General features: G+C 33.9%; 7 protein-coding genes and 1 non-coding gene across 8 annotated transcripts; 3 read left to right on the top strand and 5 right to left on the bottom strand.

The window, feature by feature from the left end:
* Positions 1 to 6,390: 6,390 nt before the first annotated feature.
* LOC106453558 (probably inactive leucine-rich repeat receptor-like protein kinase At5g48380) lies at positions 6,391 to 7,098 on the top strand. The gene has a single exon (XM_013895796.1). It carries the CDS (start codon positions 6,391 to 6,393, stop codon positions 7,096 to 7,098), a length of 708 nt encoding a protein of 235 aa, XP_013751250.1.
* A 1,766-nt stretch (positions 7,099 to 8,864) lies between these two features.
* Positions 8,865 to 8,937, bottom strand: TRNAK-CUU. Its single transcript has one exon. It is a non-coding gene; the product is annotated as a tRNA-Lys (tRNA).
* A 232-nt stretch (positions 8,938 to 9,169) lies between these two features.
* On the bottom strand, positions 9,170 to 10,346 carry LOC111211685 (calmodulin-like protein 3). The gene has a single exon (XM_022712950.2). It carries the CDS (start codon positions 9,758 to 9,760, stop codon positions 9,311 to 9,313), a length of 450 nt encoding a protein of 149 aa, XP_022568671.1. The 5' UTR covers positions 9,761 to 10,346; the 3' UTR covers positions 9,170 to 9,310.
* A 2,574-nt stretch (positions 10,347 to 12,920) lies between these two features.
* Positions 12,921 to 14,275, top strand: LOC106454801. Its single transcript, XM_013896900.3, has 2 exons — positions 12,921 to 13,515; positions 13,935 to 14,275. Exons 1-2 carry the CDS (start codon positions 13,075 to 13,077, stop codon positions 13,995 to 13,997), a joined length of 504 nt encoding a protein of 167 aa, XP_013752354.2. The 5' UTR covers positions 12,921 to 13,074; the 3' UTR covers positions 13,998 to 14,275.
* A 1,731-nt stretch (positions 14,276 to 16,006) lies between these two features.
* On the bottom strand, positions 16,007 to 17,242 carry LOC106453559 (ylmG homolog protein 1-1, chloroplastic-like). Its single transcript, XM_048773810.1, has one exon. It carries the CDS (start codon positions 16,912 to 16,914, stop codon positions 16,225 to 16,227), a length of 690 nt encoding a protein of 229 aa, XP_048629767.1. The 5' UTR covers positions 16,915 to 17,242; the 3' UTR covers positions 16,007 to 16,224.
* Positions 17,243 to 17,406: 164 nt separating this feature from the next.
* Positions 17,407 to 19,188, top strand: LOC125601813 (ras-related protein RABA5b). The gene is made up of 2 exons (XM_048773811.1): positions 17,407 to 17,956; positions 18,729 to 19,188. The coding sequence occupies exons 1-2, from the start codon at positions 17,623 to 17,625 to the stop codon at positions 19,034 to 19,036; spliced, it is 642 nt and encodes a 213-aa protein (XP_048629768.1). The 5' UTR covers positions 17,407 to 17,622; the 3' UTR covers positions 19,037 to 19,188.
* A 733-nt stretch (positions 19,189 to 19,921) lies between these two features.
* Positions 19,922 to 20,854, bottom strand: LOC125601812 (auxin-induced in root cultures protein 12-like). Its single transcript, XM_048773809.1, has one exon. The coding sequence runs from the start codon at positions 20,830 to 20,832 to the stop codon at positions 20,137 to 20,139; it is 696 nt and encodes a 231-aa protein (XP_048629766.1). The 5' UTR covers positions 20,833 to 20,854; the 3' UTR covers positions 19,922 to 20,136.
* A 2,687-nt stretch (positions 20,855 to 23,541) lies between these two features.
* LOC125601811 (U-box domain-containing protein 9-like) lies at positions 23,542 to 25,484 on the bottom strand. Its single transcript, XM_048773808.1, has 2 exons — positions 25,041 to 25,484; positions 23,542 to 24,815 (listed from the first exon to the last, which is right to left on the bottom strand). The coding sequence occupies exons 1-2, from the start codon at positions 25,329 to 25,331 to the stop codon at positions 23,751 to 23,753; spliced, it is 1,356 nt and encodes a 451-aa protein (XP_048629765.1). The 5' UTR covers positions 25,332 to 25,484; the 3' UTR covers positions 23,542 to 23,750.

Here is a 25,484-nt window from a genome sequence, read left to right as displayed (position 1 = left end):
CCCTACAAAAATATTGAGTTTTTGATAATTACTTTATATACTGAAGCCTATTATTTTTAGTGTTGTTTTAAAAATTTTACCATATTCTACATTTGTATTAATGTATGCTAAACTCTTTTTCATGGTAAATGAGCATCTTTCAATTGTTTTCATCAATTAATTTAGTAAAACTTCATAATACCCCCTAAATCTATGGAATAACCACTATAAAATTATTATTTTCTTGATAAACGGAGAGCACAAAGGCTCCAAACCTCTTTGAACATCATCATATGTTAGTGCAGGATGCAACTAGGCATTAAAACAATTTTGTCATATTTTTTGAAATTTTCTCAAAATCTATGGGCTTAACTCCTACAAATATATTGAGTTTTTGGTAAATACTTTATATACTGAAGCCTATAATCTTTAGTGTTGTTTTCAAATTTTTAACCATATTCTACATTTGTATTAATTTATGTTAAACTCTTTTTCATGGTAAATGAGCATCAATCAGTTGTTTTTATCAATTAATTTAGTAAAACTTCATAATATTCTCTAAATCGATGGAATAACCACTATAAAATTATTATTTTCTTGATAAACGGAGACGACAAAGGCTCCAAACCTCTTCAAACAATATCATATGTTAGTGCAGGATGCAACTAGGCATTAAAACAATATTGTCATATTTTTTGAAATTTTCTACAAAAATATTGAGTTTTTGGTAAATACTTTATATACTGAAGCCTATAATCTTTAGGGTTGTTTTAACTTCTCTACCATATTCTACATTTGTATTAATGTATGCTAAACTCTTATTCATGGTAAATGAGCATCGTTCAATTTTTTTTATCAATTAATTTAGTAAAACTTCATAATACTCCATAAATCGATGGAATAAGCACTATAAAATTATTAGTTTCTTGATAAATGGAGACGACAAAGGCTCCAAACCTCTTTGAACATCATCATCATATGTTAGTGCAGGATGCAACTAGGCATTAAAACAATATTGTCATATTTTAAAAAAATTTCTCAAAATCTATGGGCTAACCCACATTGATTTTGAGAAAAATTTCAAAAGTATGAAAATATTGTTTTACTGCATAGTTGAATCTTTCCCTAACATATGATGAATTTCAAAGAGGTTTGAAACTTTTTTTGTCTTTGTTTCTCTAGAAAATAGCGATTTTATAGTTGTTACTCCACCAATTTAGAGAGTATTATGAAGTTTTACTAAATTAATTGATAAAAAAATTAAATGATGCCCATGTACCATGATAGAGAGTTGAATATACATTAATAGAAATGTAGAATGTGTTTATAAATTTGAACATAACACTAAAGATCATAGGCTTTAGTATATAGAGCATTTATCGAAAAAATCAATATTTTCGTGGGGGTTAACACATAGATTTTGAGAAAATTTCTAAAATATGATAATTCTGTTTTAATGCATATTTGCATCCTTGACTAACATATGATGAAGATCAAAGAGTTTTGGACTTTTGTTTTTTCTGTTTCTCTAGAAAATAATGATTTTCTAGTTGATAGTCCAGCAATTTAGGGAGTATTATGAAGTTTTACTAAACTAATTGACAAACAAATTAAATTATGTCCATGTACCATGAAAGAGAGTTTAATATACATTAATACAAATGTAGAATGGGTTTAGAAATTTTAAAACAACACTAAAGATCATAGGCTTCAGTATATAGAGCATTTACCGAAAAAATCAATATTTTCGTTGGGGGTGGTTAACACATAACTTTTGAGAAAAAATCAAAAATATGAAAATAATATTTTAATACATAGTTGCATCCTTCACTAATATATTATGAAGTTCAAAGGGGTTTAGAACTTTTGTTGTCTCCGATTCTCCAGAAAATAGCGATTTTATAGTGGTTAGTCCACCTATTTAGGGAGTATTATGAAGTTTTACTAAATTAATTAACAAAAAATTTAAACGATGGGTGTACTATGAAAGACAGTTTAATTTATATTAATAAAAATGTGGAAGTGTTTAGAAATTTTAAAACAACACTAATGATCATAGGCTTCAGTATATAGAGCATTTACCGAAAAATTCAATATTTTCGTAGGAGTTAACAAATAGATTGTGAAAAAAATTTAAAAATATTAAAATACTTTTTTAATGCATAGTTGCATCCTTCACTAACGTATGATGAATTTCAAAGAGGTTTCAAACTTTTTTTGTCTTCGTTTCTTTAGAAAATAGCGATTTTATAGTTGTTACTCCACCAATTTAGGGAGTATTATGAAGTTTTACTAAATTAATTGATAAAAAAATTAAATGATGCCCATGTACCATGAAAGAAAGTTGAATATACATTAATACAAATGTAGAATGTGTTTAGAAATTTTAAGACAACACTAAAGATCATAGGCTTTAATATATAGAGCATTTATCGAAAAATTCAATATTTTCGTAGGGGTTCACACATAGATTTTGAAAAATAAATCAAAAATAAGAAAATATTGTTTTAATGCATAGTTGCATCTTTCACTAACATATGATGAAGGTCAAAGAGATTTGGAGCCTTTGTTGTCTCTATTATTTAGAGAATGGCGATTTTATAGTGGTTATTCCACCAATTTATGGAGTATTATGAAGTTTAACTAAATTAATTGACATTATATTAAAACGATGTCATGTACCATTAAAGGGAGTTTAATATACATTAATACAAATGTAGAATGTGTTTATAAATTTTAAAACAATACTAAATATCATAGGATTCAGTATATAGAGCATTTACCCAAAAAATCAATATTTTCGTAGGGGTTAACACATAGATTTTGAAAACAAATCAAAAATATGAAAATAATCTTTTAATGCATAGTTACATCCTTCACTAACATATGATGAAGGTCAAATAGGTTTAGAAATTTTTTTGTCTTCGTTTCTCTAGAGAGTATCGATTTTATAGTGGTTAGTCCACCAATTAAGGAAGTATTATGAAGTTTTACTAAATTAATTGACAAAAATTAAAACAATGCCCATGTACCATGAAAGAGAGTTTAATATACATTAATACAAATGTAGAATGTGTTTAGAAATTTTAAAACAACAGTAAAGATCATAGGCTTCAGTATATTGAACATTTACCAAAAAATTCAAAATTTTCGTAGAGGTTATTAGCACAAAGATTTTGAGAAAAATTCAAAAATATGAAAATTATGTTTTAATGCATAGTTGCATCCTTCACTAATATATGATGAAGGTCAAAGAGGTTTAGAACTTTTTTTTTCTATGATTCTTTAGAAAATAGTGATTTTATAGTGGTTAGTCCACCAATTTAGGGAGCACTATGAAGTTTTACTAAATTAATTGACAAAACATTAAAACGATGCCCATGTACCATGAAAGGGAGTTTAATATACGTTAATACAAATGTAGAATGTGTTTAGAAATTTTAAAACAACAATAAAGATCATATGCTTCAGTATATAGAGCATTTACCGAAAAAATTAATATTTTCGTAGGGGTTAACACATAGTTTTTGAGAAAAATTCAAAAATAGGAAAATAATGTTTTAATGCAAAGTTGCATCATTCACTAATATATGATGAATGTCAAAGGGGTTTAAAACTTTTGTTGTCTCCATTTCTCTAGAAAATAACGATTTTATAGTGGTTAGTCAACCAATTTATGGAGTATTATGAAGTTTTACTAAATTAATAGACAAAAAATTAAAAAGATGTCCTTGTACCATAAAATATAGTTTAATATACATTAATATAAATGTAGAATGTGTTTAGAAATTTTAAAACAACACTAAAGATCATAGTCTTTAGTATATAGACCATTTATCGAAAAAATCAATATTTTCGTAGGGGTTAACACATAGATTTTGAGAAAAATTAAAAATTAAAAAATAAAAATAATATTGTTTTAATGCATAGTTGCATCCTTCACTAACATATGATGAAGGTAAAAGAGGTTTGGAACCTTTGTTGTCTCCGTTTTTTAGAGAATGACGATTTTATAGTGGTTAATCCACCAATTTAGGGAGTATTATGAAGTTTAACTAAATTAATTGACTAAATATTAAAATGATGCACATGTACCATGAAAGAGAGTTTAATATACATAAATACAAATGTAGAATGTGTTTAAAAATTTTAAAACAACAGTAAATATCATAGGCTTTAGTATATAGAGCATTTATCGAAACAATCAATATTTTCATAGGGGTTAACACATAGATTTTGAAAAAAAATCTAAAATATGAAAATATTGTTTTAATGCATAGTTACATCCTTCACTAACATACGATGAAGGTCAAAGAGTTTTGGAACTTTTATTGTCTCCGTTTCTCTAGAAAATAACGATTTTATAGTGGTTAGTCCACCAATTTAGGGAGAGTTATGAAGTTTTACAAAATTAATTGACAAAAAAAATAAATGATGCCCATGTACCATGAAATAGAGTTTAATATATATTAATACAAATGTAGAATGTGTTTAGAAATTTTAAAACAACAGTAAAGATCATAGGTTTCAGTATATTGAACATTTACCAAAAAATTCAATATTTTCGTAGAGGTTATTAGCACAACGATTTTGAGAAAATTTCAAAAATATGAAAATTATGTTTTAATGCATAGTTGCATCCTTCACTAATATATGATGAAGGTCAAAGAGGTTTAGAACTTTTTTTGTCTATGATTCTTTCGAAAATAGTGATTTTATAGTGGTTAGTCCACCAATTTAGGGAGTACTATGAAGTTTTACTAAATTAATTGACAAAAATTAAAACGATGCCCATGTACCATGAAAGAGAGTTTAATATACATTAATACAAATGTAGAATGTGTTTAGAAATTTTAAAACAACAGTAAAGATCATAGGCTTCAGTATATTGAGCATTTACCAAAAAAATTCAATATTTTCGTAGAGGTTATTAGCACAAAGATTTTGAGAAAAATTCAAAAATATGAAAATTCTGTTTTAATGCGTAGTTGCTTCCTTCGCTAATATATGATGAAGGTCAAAGTGGTTTAGAACTTTTTTTGTCTATGATTCTTTAGAAAATAGTAATTTTATAGTGGTTAGTCCATCAATTTAGGGAGTACTATGAAGTTTTACTAAATTAATTGACAAAAAATTAAAATGATGCCCATGTACCATGAAAGAGAGTTCAATATACGTTAATACAAATGTAGAATGTGTTTATAAATTTTAAAACAACACTAAAGATCATATGCTTCAGTATATAGAGCATTTACCGAAAAAAATCAATATTTTCGTAGGGGTTAACACATAGCTTTTGAGAAAATTTCAAAAATATGAAAATAATGTTTTAATGCATAGTTGCATCATTCACTAATATATTATGAATGTAAAGGGGTTTTGAATTTTTTTTGTCTCCATTTCTCTAGAAAATAACGATTTTATAGTGGTTAGTCCACCAATTTATGGAGTATTACGAAGTTTTACTAAATTAATATAAAAAAATTAAAACGATGTCCTTGTACCATAAAATATTGTTTAATATACATTAATATAAATGTAGAATGTGTAGAAATTTTAAAACAACACTAAAGATCATAAGATTCAGTATATAGAGTATTTACCGAAAAATCAATATTTTCGTAAGGTTAAAAAGGCAGCTACGTTGGTATTCATATAATATTTGATTCTCTTCTTTAACTGGATTTGACGCAACAATGTTGACTGGTAAAAATATTTTGATTATTTATTACGACATTAAATTATATTCTAGAATTCATATTTTCTTTCAGTTCATCTTCGGACAGACCAACACATTGGTCAAAACTTGACAGAATCAAATGCAGTTTTGTACAAATTGATGCTTCATCCTAGTGCATACAGTCTCCATTCTGGTTATATAACCATATGAACATGAATGGTACCGAGTGAAAAGGAAGAAAGGAAGTTGAAGAGCTATAAGCCTATAAATAATGCTGTTGACGCAGTGATCAAGCTAGCTGAATTTAATAGTAAACAGATTTCATTATATAATTTTTGTTCTCTTTGATTCAAATCTTTGGTTTTGGTCAATGTCTTCTTCTATGTTATTCATCTACATTTTCTTATACAACTTGTTCTTTAAGAATCATTTTCTTATACCCACGAGCCATGTGCTTTGCTTCTTCTTCTTCTTCTTCTTCTTGTTATCAAGGAGAGGTGATCAACAAAAGAAAAAGAAACAAAACTCACCCTGTCTTGTTCCTGGTAAATGCTATCGTAATTTCATCAAGTGAGTCTTCTTTTCTCATCATTCGTCATTTCGAAGTTAGGCCATGATGGTTTGTGATTGCTAGATTCTTACTCGCCATCTTTAGGTGTTACGAATGTATTCTTTATTTGTGTACTACTAAATTTATCATCTTACATGTATGCTTTACTTTCAGGTTTATGATGGTTGCTAAGCTAGTTTGTGCCATTTTCTTCCGGAGCTGTCTCTGGGTGTTACTGGTCTCTAGCTTGAACTATTCATTTGAGACCGACATAAACTGCCTGAAAAGCTTAAAATCCCAACTCCAGGACCCCAAAGCACATCTTTCTAATTGGATATTTGGAAACTACAGTGAAGGTTATATCTGCAAATTCTTTGGCGTGGAATGCTGGGGTAGTGAACAGAATAGGGTGCTAAGCATCAATCTTGGGGGATATGGTCTAAAGGGAGAGTTTCCTAGTGGTGTTACGTTATGTACTTCCATGGAGAGTCTAAATCTCACTGGAAACAACCTATATGGCATTATCCCATCAGAATTTTTCTCATTTATTCCATATCTTGTTACTCTAGACCTCTCTCACAATAACTTTGCTAGTAATATCCCTGCTAGTCTGTCAAATATGTACTACTTAAAAACGCTTTTGCTTGATCATAACTGGTTCACCGGTCACTTCCCATCCGGGTTAGGCTCAAGTCCACGACTCCAACAGTTCTCAGTGTCCCACAATGATCTCGATGGTCCAGTTCCAGATTTCTACTCCATGGCTATTATCGCAGCCAGCATTTCTACAGCTGCCTTTTTTCCTGTAGGTGCATGCGTCGGTTGGTTCTATGTTGGCAAGACGCAGAAACAACCATCCAAAAAAAGAAGCAAAATCCTAACCAGATAAGTATAGAGTAAAATTGTTTCAGTGCACTTTGTTGTAATTTTTAACAAAAAAATAAATTTGTAACTGATGCATACACATTATTTACGTACTCAGTGTTGTAACTACGTTGCACGGATGCATCGGAACCTTGTGGATGCTTACGGAATCTCGCTTCCAAAACGCTTCTAAAATATTCTCTTTAAAAACACGTTGGAAGCTTACGATTCCGTTTTGGAATCACGCTTTCGTTCTTTAAAAAACACAATGTCTTATATCAATAAAAATATAAAATTATAGTTTTTAATATATATAAAATCCAAATTTTAATAGTATTGAATGAGAGAATATAAATATACAAATATTAAAATTAATACTATAAATTATCTTTATGCATTGAGGTTTTTTATTATAGATAAATCATATATTCAAATATATTATGTCAGTTAATTATAAAGTATTAAAAGTAATTAATATAATAATTTACTTTTAAATTTAATTTATGTGTATTTTCACAGTTTTAATATGAAATCATTTCAAAATTATTGTAAATGAATAAATGTTTTATTTTAAATTTAAACCATATAATTTTTAGTTTTAGATTTTTTTTTTTAAAATATTATATATGTATATATATATGTTTTTAATACGTACCCGCTTCCTAATTTTTTTAAAAATTTTGATTATGCGTTTCCATACGCTTCTGCGTACCCGTTTCCGTTTCCATGTAACATAGGTGTTACAAAGAAGATTGTGTTGACCTTTAACCCTCACTCATATTTATATAGTCTTTCAGTATCACAGCTACACCAGAGGAGAGGAGAAAGCAATTATTAAGAAAACAACTAGCAACTATGACTTCTTTAGTAGTATTTTACATGATCCTTTCACTTCTTTAGTACTTTACATTATTTATGTAACCAATGCAAAATCCCGAAGAAATCGAGGAAAGTGTTTATAGCCAATGAACATACTTCACGTAACAGGAAAACCAAGGAAGATCTATTTGTACGTTCTTCAGTCATAAAGCGCTTAGACTTTATGTTCCATATAATAATAAGTCACTTTCTATGATTTGGTTTATGAAACTTTTTGAATGAATGAGGCTTCAAATTTTGTGCTCTGAAAGATCTGGTGAATTTAAGTTGCTCTAAGTTCCATCAATAATTCCATTAATTTTCTGGATGATCTGATAGCTACATTGTCATCGTCTGTTATAATATCAGTTCAGTACCCGTCTCTCAGGTCTCTATCAGGCCACTGCTAGGATTTGTTATATTGATCATACTCTTGTCTTCTCATCCATTCCCACCTGTGCTGTATTCTATGAACCCGGCTATACCCATTTTCTTTAACGCGTCTAAAAGTATTTCAGGAGCTACTGTGAGCCCCAATGCCTCAATGGGCAAGCAAGCCTTCTCTGAACTTTCTTCCTGCTCCAACCCGGAAACTAATGTGTTTCCATCTTTCATCACAAACCTGTTGGTAACATGCAGTACACTGAACCGGTTCTGTTTATCACTAGCTACAAGAAAAAGGTTTTTTTTTTAAGGAGATTCTGATCGAAATTTTTTTGGCCAGAAAATTTGATAGATTTCCAACGGAAATATAATTTGGTCAAAACTTTTCGACGGCAACAAATCTGACAGAAACGGTCAGAAATGTCAGAGCTTAATCTACTGACTTGGTCGCGTAATTAATTCTCAATCCATTACATTACGGAGGAGGGGAATGGCTGTCAAGTACTTGTCTATCTAAGCTTCAAAAATCACAAAAATGAAAAATAAATACGCCCACCGTGGGGCTCGAACCCACGACCACAAGGTTAAGAGCCTTGCGCTCTACCAACTGAGCTAGACGGGCTTTGATGCTAAAGAGCAGACGTCAGTTTAGAAAAATAGTCAAAAGAAATTTCAAATTCTGCATGGCATGATCTTTATCGTATAAAGCTTAAAACTGGTAATTAACAAGCGAAGTGCATCACAATTCACAACCAAATATTACAAATTATAAAAGAATCAGATCCATGGTTATGTTTCAGAGACCCATCAAAGCAAGTTCATCAACAATATTTTGTGATGAAGAATCAAACGAATTAGCTCACAAAGTTTCGTTATCTTTGCAAATCCATTTATTAATTCTCTTCAAGGTTTTGCCCTAATCATTCCGAAGAATAAAACAATGATTTTGGGTCACAAACCCTAACCCTAAAATGGGCTTCTTTTACAAGTTTTGATCACAAGGCGGCAAATCCACCAGCTTTCATCATCTTCTTAAACTCCTTGAAATCCACCATCCCATCTCCATCAACATCAACTTTGCCAATCATCCTCTTGCATTCATCAAGCGTCCTTCCTTGCTTGAGCCCCAAGGAAGCCAACACGGATCTCAGCTCTTCCACCGTGATGAACCCGTCTCGGTTTTGATCAAACACATTGAAAGCCTCTCTCATGTCCTCCTCCTCGTCTCTCTCCTCCATGATCGTCTCGAACAGCCCTCCGAACTCCTCGCTGTCCACGTACCCATCACCGTTGAGATCAATCTTCTCAATCATCTGCACCAGCTCTTGCTCTGGGATGTAGATTCCAAGATTCTTCAATGAATCATTCAGCTCTTGTTTGGTGATTTTGCCGTCGCCGTTCTTGTCGAACATTTGGAATATCCGGCAAAGCTCTGCTTGATCCATCTTAACTGAATTAATTATTAGTTTATAAGCTTTGAAGAGATAAATGAACGAGAACAAAAGTTACAAGATGAGTTGATAGAGAATAGGACAAGAGAAGGGAAGAAGGAGTGGTTCTTAAAGAAAAGGAGTGGTTGCCAGTTTTAGTAAATTCGTTACAACTGTGATCGTGATCTGCACCAGTTTTCTGTTGAACTTGTCTAATAATAGTTTTTTTTTGGTTCTGTAAGAATAAGTCTATATATAGATACACACGGAATGTACACATCTCCAAACAGTTTTCCGTTAGTATAGGCATTTCAGGTTGAATCTTTAAAAAACTCACAAATTTATGGTTAGGAAAGTTATAGAAACATAATTTTATTCAAAGTATTTATCAGTGCTTGTTCAATATTTTAAAGTTTTTGTATGATCCATATAATATGTTATTTATTGTAACTGAGCTTATATAATACAATGGTTAATTTGAACACCACGCTATTTCAAACATATAAAAAGCCACTTGAACCCTTTTGGTTTTAAAAAGAGAGAAATGGCGTTTACAATAGTTAAGGTCTGGCCTTGTAACCCAAAGTATACTGAAACAGAGAAGGTTGATTATATGGTTTGTAAAAAGAATATTCTTCCTGTTCTGACGAAGCACAACATTTTATATGCTCTCTTCTCATAATCTATACTTACTATACCTAAACTTCTTGGCCAAACTGAGCTATAGAGACACTAAAACTCAACAGCATGTAACCACAATTCGATACAATGTGTTCACTAACCTCCTTGAATTTTCCAAACTCCTTACAAACCATTAGATACAACACCATAATCTCTAAGCCTGATAAAGAACCTATCTTTTGGAACAAGAATCAGCGAATATGAAATCAATAAAACAACATTTTCATACTTGAATCATCGAATCTTTTAAACAAGCAAGTTCTTTACCACAATTACAAAAAGTTCAAAACTTTAAAGAAGTTGTAGACGTAGATTAGTACACTATCACAAATCATGAGAACATTACATACACAAATGTTAACCCATAATTATACATGTTTTATGAAAATTTACATATAACTGTATAATTTTCAGCCATCTTATGAAAATCGATGTATGACTGTACCATGCTTAAATATTTTGTAAGCTTTCTCTCAATTAATTTTTTATAGTTGATACTTGATAGTAATCTAAGTTTCCAAAGATTTGAAATTTAGATCTTTAGAGTCGAGTCGATTATAGTCACGTAGTGAGAGTTTAGAGTCGAGAAGGTGGTTTGACGTAGTGAGAGTTTAGAGTCGATTATAGTCACGTAATGACAAGAACTAAGACATTTTTTATGATTCTTTAATTCTTTTGTAAATGAGTTCATATTTTGATCAATAAATTTCAAATTTCATCAAAAAAAAAAAAGAAATTTAGATCTTATGGTTTAAAATTATTAATATAAATGATTTTTTAGTCAAACCATGAAATTAAATGGCTTGCACAAGTAAAACAATATTTCGAATAACTTTGACTATGCCACTTAATTTTTTTTTCATTTATACCATATTGCATTCTTTCTACAGAGGTAACTCTAATGTCACTGTAAGTGAATTGGCATAAGGAGAAAGCAAAAGCGAAAATAGTTTTATTCATATCATAATAGTCTCTTATCGTGATAGATTCTGACATCTCTACAAAAAGATCATACGGTATATATATTTGTTACATAAACTAGTCACTTTTAAGAACTTTTAGAGTGAAATAAAAAACACCATAAAGTCGTTACATAAAAGCATCTAATGGTCGCATGTGTAATGAGGCTTTTAAGACACAAACCTAATAAGTACACTATTACTTTCGGATTGCCGCATCTCTGTCGATCGCCTCAACCCTTGCCTCTTGGCCATCCAAACCTAAACTAATAAAAGTCTTAACTAATTTGATCACCTCCTCGTTTATATATTTGTTTTGTTTGGACAATATGTTGAAGGAATGGTCAATATTCGGTTGATAACTTGATGATAACAGTGATCTGATGTGTTGAATGTTCTTTGTATTTTATTTTATTTTGAAAAAGGCATGTTCTTTGTATTCTTTTGTGTCTCTGTCTAAACAGATTTTATCCTATATATATCCAAAAAAGTTTTACCGGAAATTGACAATCATTTCCCATTCATAAAATATCTGGTTGCTTTATTTTTGTTAAAAAGAGTTTTACAGTCCAATCAATTAATACATAATACTTTGTCTCTAACCCTCCCCTGACCATGAAGTCGAAGTCTGTCTCCAGCTTAGCTTCGGAAGAAGTCACTGCCCAAATATATTCCGCATCTCAATGAAACAGTAACGCAAAATCAGTCCAATTAGGACATATTTTATAGCCTTCTTAGAGGATTCAGAGGTTGGAGGGATTATTAGTTAAATACTTAAATGGTGATTAAATTTAAGCTGGTGAGACACTGGGTTGTTTAGGTTTTTATGGTTGTTTTTCTAGACAAAGAGGTTAAGAAGACCACTTTTGAGCACTCATTGCATGGTTTAGAACACAGTCACACAACTGATAATGCCACTAGGCCATCAACTCCGGATGGTGAGATGTTTAGTTTAAGATGGTGATTCAGATCCATGACTTGGATGACCATGTAATATAATCTAGATTATGAAATATTGAGAATATATTAGTGATATGTACATAGATAAGGATCCATACTACTTGAAGTCTTGAACTTTAAAAGTCAAACTTATTGAATAGAATATGTCATGCAAATAATTACTAGTCAAAACAAGCTATGAGTTATGAGCCTCGCCTTTTAAGACACAATCAAAACTATGTTAATGTGATGGTTGTAACTAAAAGAATCCTCAGGTTCTTACAAAGATATTTCTTTACAGATTTGGTCGAGTCAGATTGATCTGGTCAATGTGGGAGACCCATGTGGTCGTACATTTTTGTCGGCTTTGAGTCAACTTGTCATGCAATATACTTCCTCATCCATGTCTGTCTATATATGATGCCATGTGGTACGGTCCACCTATTTCCAATCATACCTTAGATGGCTAATAAGAACACAAACTTTTAACGAAAAACTCAAAAACACCTACATTTAACGACATTTCATTGGTGGGACAAAACCCACGTGGCTCTCACTCATTGGTTGCTATATTGATAAATAGAAGCATTCCGCCATCAATAATTTGACCAAAAATAAGCAATCCACTCTGTTTCAAGCTGTCAACAAAACATGTCGTCGTCTTCTTCTTCTTGCCAATAAAAACATTCTTGGTTTAGGAAATAAATCTCCTGATAATAAGAAGAAAACGCGTAGGGGACTAGAGAAGCAATGATGATTCGTGTTGTTCTTCTTCTTTGTTTCGTTGTCACCATCCCTGCCGTAGTATTCTCGGACGATGAGACTATATATGAGATCCTCCAGGAGAACGGACTGCCGTTGGGGATATTTCCTAAAGGCGTGAAAGATTTTATATTCAACGGCGAAACGGGACGGTTCTTGGTTTATTTGAATCAGTCGTGCGATGCTAAATACGAGACGGAGCTGCATTATGACGAGAATATTACGGGGACGATAGGTTACGGTGAGATCAGGGACTTGTCGGGAATCTTGGCGCAAGATCTGTTCCTTTGGTTTCCGGTTAAAGGGATACGAGTCGAAGAACCTAGCTCCGGTCTCATTGTTTTTGACGTTGGCGTAGTTCGCAAGCAATACTCGTTGTCTTTGTTCGAGACGCCTAGGGATTGTGTAGCTGTTCGTGGTGAAAACAAGGTAAGCAATCATGAGCATATATGCATCTCACGTGGATTAATTTGTAGAACTGAGTACTTTTTGAAGTTTATTGATTAGTTTTAGCAATAGGCAAAATATATGTTGAAAATAGGAGAAGTATTATTTGAACAATGTAAACTTGTTGAATTTTTTTTTCAAAATAATATCTACAAAAATGAAGATAACTGGAACGTATGTGTGCATAGTTTTTGATGTCATAATGTGCCTTGTTGTAGACTCACAAGTTTCAGGCTTGCCACAAAGAATGTATCAAATTGATTTAAAGTTTTTAATTTGATCAGCAGAGGAACTGTTAGAAACATGACATCAGAAAACATTGAAACTAGGAAAGATGGTTTCTGAAAGTTTTTGGAGTGATCATATTTACTAATCAGATTGTATTCAATGTTCTTTTGCAGGTTCAGTCATCTGTATTTCCATTGTATCAAGTAGATCAAACTCTCGGGAGAGATGTTATTTAGCCGGAGTTTGAAAGGAATGTTGTTATAATATTATACAAGAAAGATAGACAGATGCTCTCATCAATTCTTGAAGATTTTAAACCTTTTTGGTCTCAAGTCATTAAAAAAAAAACTCAAGGTTCATTGTATTCCTCCTCAGTCTAGGGATTGGATTCTCATATTGTGAGGGACTGAACTGAGAAAAGTAAGATAAAAAGAACAATATCTACTTGTTTTTTGAGAGATGGTAAAAGAATGGATCAGTTTTTAATAAGGTGATGAATGTTCTTTTTTTTGTCGTTTGCTCTGTTTTGTGCTTTGGTATGTAAAGCACATGCTATAAAATATGAAATCACCAAATACCCAATTAATGGTGACATTACAAAGCAACAAAGCTTCTACGCTATGCTGACAACGTAGGTAATTCAGAGAGATCATTAGTGTAAGATAATGATTAATATCCATGATTTGAATGGACATAGAGACTAGAGTATACGATCTATTTTGTAGAATTTGGACAACCCATTATGTATGCATGTAAATAATTAAATTAGTCATACGTACACACTTACAAGGCTGAAGTATATATTTTCTCCAAACCCATCTCTTATGTATAACACATTTCCTCCTCAAATTAAAGATATAAACTAAATAAATTAGAGATAAGTTGAGTGAAATAAGAGGTAAATTTCTTGTTCTGAATATGCAAGTTACTTAAAATATAAATAATTGCATCGAAAATGAAAACTAGTTTCAAAAAAGAAAAAGCCTAAAACAATAAACCCCAAGTTTCATGATCTATCTATCCCAACTCCATTAGGTTACTTAATGCGACCATTCTCCTCGCACTATCCTACTACTATATGTACAGGTTATATATATGGACTACCACTAAGACCATCAGTGGTGCCGTTTAGCACATTGTCTCCGAACTAGCTATGTTGCACTGCCATTAAGAGCTTGATTGGTTTCCCCGCTACCACCCGCAAACGCAGCTTTTGCGGTTGGTAGCGGTTGACAGCGTTTCGAAACAATCATACAAACCGCTATAAATCGCTTCAAACCGCTCCGAACCTCTTAAATTCAAAAGCTGGTTCCAGCTAGCGTTTGCGGTTGCGGGCGGTTGCGGAATGATAATTTTAAAAAAAAAAAAAAAAAAAAAACCATATAAATACAAAAATAAAAATATTCAATAAATTTTTAAAAATAAAATTATAGAAATACTAAAATATATCTATGATATTTTAATTAATATTACAAAATTTTAAAATAAAAATATTTTCTATAATTTTAAAAATTTTAAACTATAACTTTGAAAATATAATTTATATATTTATTATAATATTATGATTTTTGATATTTTTATAATTATATAAAATGTAAATATTGTTAATTTATTATTTAACCGCTGCTGTATCTAGTAGTTAACCAGTCATAAGTATCCCGCAAACGCACCAATTTCTAACCGCAGAACCAGTCGTACAAATCTCTTAAAACCGCTAGAAACCGCAACCACCCGCATCCGCAAACGCCCGCAATCGCAACCGCAACCGCTGCGTTTGAACCAGTCAGGCCCTTAGACGCTCGGTCAACCATGTGTATGCGTTCTTGCCAAGCGACCATCTATCCTTGTCGTTGACCGCATTATCCCTTCGGTGTAACTAAATTTCTATCTTTTGTTATCAAACTTTTGTAATAGGCAGAGGCATGTCTACACACTATATTGAAAAGGACATTCGTCTCGGACCCCGATTAATGTAACTTTATTTAGGAGTTCTAAAATTTAAAATAATTATTAGTTTAGTAATTTAGATTTATTTTGAAAAAAAGAATTTCACGAGACTTCGATTAATTTACCTTATGAATTCAACTATTTGCTTCCTTGATATAATTATATCATATTTACTTAATAAACTTATTCTTTTATAATTTTAAACTTGGATATTTGATGAAATGATATATTTTTTAAAAAAAATTTGTTTTTAATATAATTAAAAATAAATTTATTTTTAAAATTTGCTTTAGGACCCTAAAATGCTTTGCACAACACTGGTAATAGGTTTGCTAGAAAATAACAGTTTTTAATTAGTCTCAAACAACTAGTATCAAATTTTCTGTTTTCCTAGAAACAAATAAAAAAAATGCATACTTTCCCATTCATAGATGTTTCAAAACAAAAACTTTTCAAAAACTTGACCAGCAAGAAACCGATGGTGTTCTTCTTACTGATCAAAGGATTCTCCTTTTATCACGTGCTTACGTCAAGAATTGATCCGAGTGTACCAAGAACAGCCAAAGCAAGCATCGGACTGAGATCCTCGCCGAAGATAGGAGGAACGATGTTTCTGAAGAGACTCAAGTAAGGATCACACATATCTCTAATGGCTGACAAAGGCTGTCTCTCCCAAGGGAGATTAGGGAACCAAGTCAGCAACAACCTAAGCATCAATACATCACTGTATATATCTACCCACTTCTTCATCACCACCGCTACCACCGTCTGCGGCGTGATCAAATACCCCGGCGGCCGTTCCCGGAGCGACGCCAAGAAGACAGTCCCGCCGGTTTGGAGAGATAATCGTAATGCCGATGTGTGAGCTGCGAGAGAGAGTTTACAAGCTAAGGCTCTGGCTAGAGCGATTGCTAATGCCGCCAGAGTGGCCAGAGACCGAGTCAACTCGGTAGATGACCGAGTCGACCAGGTGAGTGTGGATGGCCGAGTCGTGGGATAGAGAGGAGTTAGCGGGGTACAGGTAGGCCGCGAAGGGGATGATGATGCAGCGATTTTGATAGATAGAGAAGGGAAGGGTTTAGCGGGAAAGAAGATACGAGTTTGTGACCTCTTGTTGATGCCATGGAGACGTCTACGGTTTACAGTTGACGAAAGAGCAAGGTATACAGGAGAGAAGAGCCTAAGATTTGTTGTAGTCGCGGCCATCTCCGCCTCGAGGCACAGGTCGTCACTGAACTCAAATCTTTAGACAAATATATATATATGTAAGGGTACCTATTGGGCCATTTGGGCCTAGCAATTATTAATAAGTACCAATTATTACAACCAATTCGTTTTTGGGCCTAATTCTCGTAAGCCCAATTCAATGTCAAATGCCTTCACATAGTTCATCGTCTGTGTAATTTCTTAAGATCGAATTAAAGCAAGCAGTTATGAATCGAATTAATCCTATACTCATCCATAACTATCACGTGTAAGAAGTAATTAATAACATACTTACACCTTAATATTTACCAATGCTAATGGTTAAGACTCCAAAACTTAAAAGAGTCTTGAGGATGTTATTATTTGTTTATCAAAAAACAAATAACATTAGATTTAGTTAAGATTTACAAATCCACTAAGATACAAAAATTAATTATCCTCATTTAATGTTTAAGACCAAACAAAAAACATTTGGAACTGGTGATTTGTCCGAAAAGAGTAAAAGAGTTACCTTAAAAATAACTTTGACCATTAATTACAATTAGATAGCATCTTAAAACGTAATTAATGATAACCAAAGGGATTTATTGACTTGAAGCCCCGCCAATCACGCAGCGTGTCTGTCACCACTTTACCACTTATCAAAGCTTCCCAAGCTGTGTAAATTCTCTCCACAATCCACAATCACTTCCAAAGAACTTCAAGAAGATGGGTAAGGAAGACAATCAAGGAGAAGAGTACCTCTTCAAGATTGTCCTAATCGGCGACTCCGCGGTCGGAAAATCGAACCTCCTGTCTCGATTCTCTCGAGACGAGTTCGACACCAACTCCAAGGCGACCATCGGAGTGGAGTTCCAGACGCAGCTGGTGGAGATCGAAGGGAAAGAAGTGAAAGCTCAGATCTGGGACACTGCTGGTCAGGAGAGGTTTAGAGCCGTCACTTCTGCTTATTACAGAGGTGCTTTTGGTGCTCTCATTGTCTACGACATCACCAGAAGCTCCACTTTCGAGAGTGTTAAACGATGGCTTCAAGAACTCAACAGTACAATCCCTCTCTCTCTCTCTCTCTCTAGAACTAGAACATAATGATTGTGTTTTAGAAGTTGCTAATTGGTAATTTGGCGCTTTATAGGAAATTATTGATTAGGCGAACATCTAAATCTATTTTTTTGAACGTTTATACCAATTTTTTAAAAAAATTATTAAAGAAAAATAGTCTTTTAGATCAGATTTGCCGCCTAGACCGATTTTTAGAATCCTAGGAAAAATGTTGTTTGTGTTTTGTGATGAATCTTTGAGACTACAATGTGTTTCTGTTCTATGTGTGTTTGGTAATTAGACGCTTTATAGGAAATTATTGATTAGGCGGGCATCTAATCTATTTTCTGAATGTTTATACCGATTTTTTTAAAAAAATTATTAAATTAGAATCGTTTGTTTTAGATTTGATTTGCCCCCTAGACCGATTTTTAGAACGCTAGGAAAAATGTTGTTTGGTTTTGTGATGAATCTTTGAGACTACAATGTGTTTCTGTTATATGTGTGTTTGGTAATTAGACGCTTTATAGGAAATTATTGATTAGGCGGGCATCTAATCTATGTTTTGAATGTTTATACCGATTTTTAAAAAAATTATTAAATTAAAATAGTTTGTTTTAGATTCGATTTGCCGCCTAGACCGATTTTTAGAACCCTATGAAAAATGTTGTTTGGTTTTGTGATGAATCTTTGAGACTACAATGTGTTTCTGTTCTATGTGTGTTTGGACCAAGTTTGTGAAACCCTAAGACTTTTTTTTTTTTGGTTACTGTAAGCTCATTGTGACACAGCAGTGGCACAAATGCTAGTTGGGAACAAGTGTGATTTGGAGGATATCAGAGCTGTGAGTGTGGAAGAAGGGAAAGCTCTCGCGGAGGAAGAAGGGTTGTTCTTCATGGAGACATCTGCTCTTGACGCTACGAACGTTGACAAGGCCTTTGAGATTGTCATCAGAGAGATTTTCAGTAATGTTAGCCGCAAACTTCTCAACTCCGATGCTTACAAGGCTCAGCTTTCTGTTAACCGTGTCAGTCTTGTTAACAACGGTGATGGCGCACAGAGCTCTTCTTGTTGCTCCCGATGATTTAAAAACAATCTTCTTTTCATGTTCTTGTTTGTTTCTATCAGAGAAAAAAACATTATTAAGGTTATATTTATCAGTTCGAACTTATAAGAGACTTGCAGTCTGTTTTGTGTTGACTTTTGACGGCTATACTATGCACTGTGTTCTGTCGAGTGGTTAGAGCAAATGGCCTCACTGAATCAGAGAAGTGGTGAAATTATAAATTTGAAGTCCAACTCTAATGGAACTATATGTACATATATAATGGTTGGTTGGTACAATCAGGACTTTTGTAAAGCGGAACCTGCACTCATTACAACTACTAAGACAAGGCCATGACAGGTTCCAAACGAAGCACCGACGGCTGCTGCTGACATTGAGGATGAATTGGCCTGTTAGCCTCTAGGGACGGCCTTTGGCTAGTTCCGAGTCTTTCGACAACAGTCCGTCTCTAGCAAGTTCCTGAAAGATACTTGAGCATATTATTACATTGACATCTAAAACATTACTTTCATTAAATGGTTTAAATTAATATTCCGCCACCCCCACCCCCCTCAAACTCAATTGTATCTTTTTTTTTTTTTTTTTTTTTTTGTATCTTTGGTTTCAAATGTTAAACCACTCAAGTTGGCGGGTTATATGAAACCCAAATATTTATTTATTTAGAAAGCTAGGAGAGTGAAGATGCATGAAAGCAAGCTTCTTCTTGAGTTTGAAAGACGCGAGGGACAAGCTGAGTAGCAGAGAGATATCTTGAGACATCAAAGGGCAGGGGCATATGCACCTAGTGTTTAATTTCTTATAAATATTGGGCCGTGTAAGCTGTTATAGCTGTTGGGCTTTAGGCCCATATTTTGTAGAGTTGTCGGATGACAAAAAAGAAAAGATCTTACAGAAGTATCTATCTGAGTGAATCTACAAAAACATTCCATTACTAAGTACGGTTGCATAAACAGGTAAGATGATACTAGTAGACTAGTAGCAGTGCCGTAGTGGTCCATAACACCGTCTAATAAATAACTAAGAACAATGCGATAGGTGAAAAAGAAGTAAATGCCTCTAAGTCTAAAAAGGTAAACAGTACATTATATGGTGGCTTGCATTATTACTAGAAAAAAATTTCAGAAAATAATTATAGTCCCCAACAAAACTAAAATTCCAAAATTGACCCCTAAATTTACGTTTTTCACCATCCACCCCGCGTTCCCCGGAGTTTTTGAGCCACCACCAGTAGTACTCGTGCCGGTTAAATTCAGCACCGCTCTAGCGTTCAAATTCGGCGGACTGAACGGGTGCACTCCAACACGACCGTTAGTCACATTCCCGCCGATCTGCCACACCTGATTCACACTCCCAGCTCCCGCCGGAACCTTCACCGTCGTGAAAATCGCGATCCTACCGCCGTTCAAAGCTTCGGCGCGTAGGTTCCAAAAGTCGAAGGCAAGTCTCCCTTCGGTGAGATTGTGGCCAGTGATGTTGTACGTCTTCACGACGGGAGGCGCGCCGGCTCCGGATCCGTAGGCGAGGAACGCCTGAGAGCCGCTCATCGTGGTCGCCGTGGGGTTGATAGCCCAAGCGATCCACCCGTCGGAGCGAGATGGTGTTGCGACGAAGGCGACGGAGAGAGACGAGTTGGTGGCGTTGTAAGTGTAGTGGAGGTATGATTCGAGTTCGGGGAGGTCTAGGCATGTCTGGAACGGAGTTTTCTCGGCGGAGAGGACGTTCTGCGTTGAGCATGTTTGTGAAGTCGCCGGTGAGATGATAGAGACGAAGGAAGCAGCGGTTAGGATGAGAAGAAGAGAAGAACGAGAAGCCATGGTTGATGAGACACTTTGACATGTAACACGTTTGTTTTATAAGGACAGTGAGAGTAAAGACTAAAGACGGTAATAAAGTGACAAGGCCGTTAGGATGATGCCACGTGTCAAGTTGTTTTGAGTTGACCAGTAGATAAGAAAGTCACGTTCACGATGTGAATTTGGGGAAGGAAGAATTTGGGCAGAGCATGCGGAGAGAGTGCGTGTTCTTTTGGAAGTTGACTGACTACAAGTGGCCTCCCACATAATTTAGTGTTAATATTGTCATTATAATTTTATTATACAGTCAAAATTCATTTTTGAAACCATTTATGAATTAACATTTTTTCAAAAATAATATCTTAAAAATTTCTTCATAGTTTTCATAAAAAGAAAGTTTGCTTAGTGCTCACATAAGCATTGTTGCACACATGACGTCTATAATACAACCCATATATATTTCTACATATAGTTCACGTGGTCAATGGGAAAGTATAGTATCTTCCTCCTATTTATAGTATATTATTTGATTTACAAAAAAATATTATACCATATAGCTTTATAATATAATACTACGTATAGTTTCATCTTATTGAATCATGTAATTCATTCAAAGGTAAAGATGTATTGAACTGAGTATCGCGGTCTACAACGTCTACTTCAACTTATAGTAAAAAAACAATCTTCTCTGAATCATATGATCCAAAAACTGTGTGTATTCTTCTAGTTTTGAGCAAGAATATAGGGTGATACACTGCTGTATAACAAGTAACAAATTTATGTGTTCAGTTTCCCAGTTTTATTAAATTTTGCATTGCGAAAATAAATTATACCAATATGATTTTGTCATATCTCAGTCAAATACCTAATTATTCACAAATCTCATGCAGATGCGACGAGAACAAAAGTAAAGACGTAAGATAAAGGAAGCATCCTAAGAAATGAGAAGAAAATTGGTTGAAAAATGGGTTACAAAATAGTTGCACACGTTTTTTAGTCCTTAATATGGGTTTTAACCATTCACATTCTTTTCTCCTTTAAATGATGACTCTTGCTTTTGTTATTAGAAGAAAGTTCTTGTTTGCATCACAACGATGTTGGAACTGCAGGCCCAGCCTTACGGGGAAGCAATAGAAACATGGGCTTCCAACTTTCATCATTATAAACCTTTTTTGGCCATTTTTTTCGAAGGCTCCTTTAGATTTAGTGGTATAAACACTGTTCGACTGTTGTTTAAAATCCACAACTAGCATCAAGTTTGCCATTATCAGCCTTTTTCTCAAGTAACTTCTAGTCTTGAGTAAACCAGGACCGGTAACTCGGTAAGACTTATTTTGCAGAGATTGCTCACAATGTATCAACAAAGAAGAAGAAAGAGATAATTGGATGTTGTTGAGAAGCCTAGAAGACGAGCATGAAACATATATAATTTGTTCGAAGGCTCTTCTTTTCTCTTTTGTTATATTAATTCCAAGACTTAGAACAAACATATGTTTGTTCAAAAAACATATAATGCCTCCAAATCTCTCTTGTTAAGTAATACTTTTTACTAGCGTGCATGTTCTAATCATCAGGTTGATGTCTATTTTAGTTATAATCATGATCGGAGGCATCCATGATTCAGAAAACAAGCTGATTTTACTGGTCGGACAACACACACAAACAAACAAAGACTTTGTTTAGACATGGAGGAAAGTCCAAACCAGAATCATAATGTAGTTGCTCTACAATCTCCTAGTTGAGATGTGGCAGAAAAATGTGATTAAGTTTATTAATTAATTCAAAGAAATCAAGAGTTTGATTAAATGTAAATAATGATTTAATATGATTTGGTCGCGATTCAAAGAAATCAAGAGTTTGATTTAATCTGATTTGGTCGCGGGCCCCAAATGGTTTTTAGTTCTAGACTTTTTTCTGGTTTATCAAGAAAAGGAAATACTGATTACATTCTTATTAGGAAAGTTAATAAAATGGTGGGATTGACACATTCAAATATCACTCAATTCTTGCCTAATAATAAGGCGGATATCAAGGGTACTCAACTATTTACTTTTGTATATATGATTCCACTGGTGGGGACACGTAAAGGATAAACCCACCATTGTCTTTAGAATAAAATATGTATATGTTTTGTAAACATTACTCCTTCTGAATAAAAAGTTGGAAGAATCAAATTCTTTCTTTACATAGCTTGTTCTGTGAAAGTCGGGTGAGGAAGCACCAAAGAGTGTGGTTTAAGGACGAATCTATATATTCTCCACCCTCTCCATTAAATATTCCATTTCTTCCAGCTTTCTCTATCGATCCATCCATCCGTACTTATTACAAATCACGAGTAAAGGCAATTTCGAAATACATGTGATTTTATCATAATTACTTGCATGCATTTCTTGCCATGTATGGAAATATTAAAAACCTTTACATCATTTCACATATATCTTCAAATTCAAATAATTTTATATTACTTGTATAATTCAGAATATTATTATTACATTAAATTTTAATAGTACATAGTACCTATATTTAGTAATTACAATGAAATGTACCTATTTAAAAATAATTTTAAAATCACTTTGTTTTGTAATGAAGAAGACATAGAGGAATCACATCACAAAATAATGAAAGCTCGTGACTCTGTTATAAACTCTTTTTTTCCAGAGAGAGTGGAATAAGATTGATTTGTTTCGTAGTGCCGTGTGATGTGAAGAACACGACATGACAACCATTCTATGTTTTTTAATACTATTGTATTCATACAATAAAAATAAACAGCCGAAAGCTACATAGTTACTTGTTGACCAAGACATTCACCACTGAATAAAGCCAACATTGCTTTTATTGACTCCCAAGAAATAAAAAAAGAAAACATCAAACGCAAAAAAAAAACTATTCACACAGATTTCTACTTACAACCAACCTAATACGTAAAACCGTGGATTCTAGGCAGTGTGAGTGAGATTCATAGCTTTTCTCAACCTATCCAAGATCCCATTTGCTTTCCTCTGTGCCCTAGAGGTTCCTTCACGCGCAAGCTTTGTTATCGTTCCATAACTACTCTCCTCTTCCTTGATCTCCTTCCACTTCGTCCTATCACTGAAACATACTGTATGCAGTATCACAATCGCGTTCTCTTTGTTCCTCTTGCATTCACTCTCTCTAGTTATCTTCAGCAACCAAGAAACCCCACCGAGGTCACCGAGCTCCTCCACTGCCTTCCAGTGAGTAACAAGCATCGCTAATATAGCTAAAAGCTCGTCCACATACAACCCATCAGATATTTTCTCCCCTAACACCCTAACGGCTCCGTCTTTAACCGCTCTGATCCTGTTCTCATGAGCAATGCAGAGAGTGAAGATCGCTGCCGCTGCGTCTTTGATAGCTAATGGATTCCCTTCTTCTAAAAGATCGATAAGCGGTTTCAGGACTCCGGATTTGCCTATGAGTGATTTGTTCGAATCGAGGGCAGAGAGAGTGAAGATAGCTGCAGCTGCATTGCTTCTTGTGGCGACAGTTCCGCGCTTCAATGCATCGATCAGGAGAGGGATCACGTTAGGGTTTTCGCAGACGAGCTTCTTGTTGTTGTCATCGTGTATGGATATGTTTAACAAGGTTGTGATCACATCTTCTTGAAGATTCTCATCTTTGCACCCATGTAATAACGGATTCACCAAGCGGGTGATTTGATCTGAAGATTCACCGAAGAAAGCTCGGAACACGGTGCCTTTCCTAGTTAAAAGTCTTAACTCCTTCGCAGCTGATTTTTGATCTTGAAGGTTCGAAGAGGAGACCTTGCAGAGCAAGGAGTTCAAAACCTCACGGTTTGATTTAGTGTTGGACTGATATTGATTCATCGTCTCTACCCCAACCTTCTTGCACCATTTTGAGATCATATCATTGATTAATAGATTTGGAGTTAAACCTGTGTGAGACAGAACTTGCTGAGTCTTGGGACATGTTCTGTTCCCTGAGCTCAACCATTTTTGGATAAATAACTTATCATATGTCTGCAAAAAAAAAACACACATAAAAATGTAAAATTTCAATTCAATTTTCATTTATAATTCAATTTCTAGGGATATTTTATATAAAATTTCAATTCAATTTTAGAAGGAAAAAAACACACAGAAAATGTAAAAATTTATAAATGAAAATAATCTTCAAAGGTTAAATTCTTTTTTGATTAATTTCATCAAAAGACACTAGATTTTGATGAATGTGACGTCACTGACCTGACCAGAAGCCAAAACGACGGGATCACGCATGAGCTCGTTAGACAGAGGACAACGAAACTCTTCAGGACAAGACACTGTTTCTAGCATCTCCAGAGAAGAAGATTTCGCCATCTTCTTTATGGTCGCTCGTTTGAAATCAGACAGTGTCTCCTGTAACTGATTGATTGTCTGAACGCTTAAATCATCGTCTTCCTCGATGGTCCGAAGCAGTTTCTTTATCTCACGCTTGAGCTCCTTCGTCTTTGCAATTACCGTCGGATCGGAATCGAAAAATTCGGTCTTTGCCATCTCCGTCGGATCCACCACAGCTACTCACCAAACCCTTCAAGGATTATGCTGTCTGATTAATTTTCTCTCATTAGTTTTTTCTGAAAGAGAGAGAATAATAAAGAGATGTGAGGAGGAGAGAAGAGAAGAGAAGAGAAGAAGGAGAAGTGTTGT

The sequence above is a fragment of the Brassica napus genome, unplaced genomic scaffold (assembly GCF_020379485.1).
Source record: "Brassica napus cultivar Da-Ae unplaced genomic scaffold, Da-Ae ScsIHWf_2660;HRSCAF=3417, whole genome shotgun sequence".
Classification (NCBI taxonomy): domain Eukaryota; kingdom Viridiplantae; phylum Streptophyta; class Magnoliopsida; order Brassicales; family Brassicaceae; genus Brassica; species Brassica napus.
The sequence above is the reverse complement of the archived record's forward strand: the minus strand, read 5'-3'. Positions and strand labels throughout refer to the sequence as shown.

Excerpts from the sequence above, each read along its gene's own strand:
- LOC106453558 (XM_013895796.1), top strand. The coding sequence starts at position 6,391 with ATGGTTGCTAAGCTAGTTTGTGCCATTTTCTTCCGGAGCTGTCTCTGG.
- LOC111211685 (XM_022712950.2), bottom strand. The coding sequence starts at position 9,760 with ATGGATCAAGCAGAGCTTTGCCGGATATTCCAAATGTTCGACAAGAAC.
- LOC106454801 (XM_013896900.3), top strand. The coding sequence starts at position 13,075 with ATGATGATTCGTGTTGTTCTTCTTCTTTGTTTCGTTGTCACCATCCCT. Across the intron at positions 13,516-13,934 it reads CTGTTCGTGGTGAAAACAAG|GTTCAGTCATCTGTATTTCC; the intron begins GTAAGCAATCAT and ends GTTCTTTTGCAG.
- LOC106453559 (XM_048773810.1), bottom strand. The coding sequence starts at position 16,914 with ATGGCCGCGACTACAACAAATCTTAGGCTCTTCTCTCCTGTATACCTT.
- LOC125601813 (XM_048773811.1), top strand. The coding sequence starts at position 17,623 with ATGGGTAAGGAAGACAATCAAGGAGAAGAGTACCTCTTCAAGATTGTC. Across the intron at positions 17,957-18,728 it reads ATGGCTTCAAGAACTCAACA|CTCATTGTGACACAGCAGTG; the intron begins GTACAATCCCTC and ends GGTTACTGTAAG.
- LOC125601812 (XM_048773809.1), bottom strand. The coding sequence starts at position 20,832 with ATGGCTTCTCGTTCTTCTCTTCTTCTCATCCTAACCGCTGCTTCCTTC.
- LOC125601811 (XM_048773808.1), bottom strand. The coding sequence starts at position 25,331 with ATGGCAAAGACCGAATTTTTCGATTCCGATCCGACGGTAATTGCAAAG. Across the intron at positions 24,816-25,040 it reads TCGTTTTGGCTTCTGGTCAG|ACATATGATAAGTTATTTAT; the intron begins GTCAGTGACGTC and ends TTTTTTTTGCAG.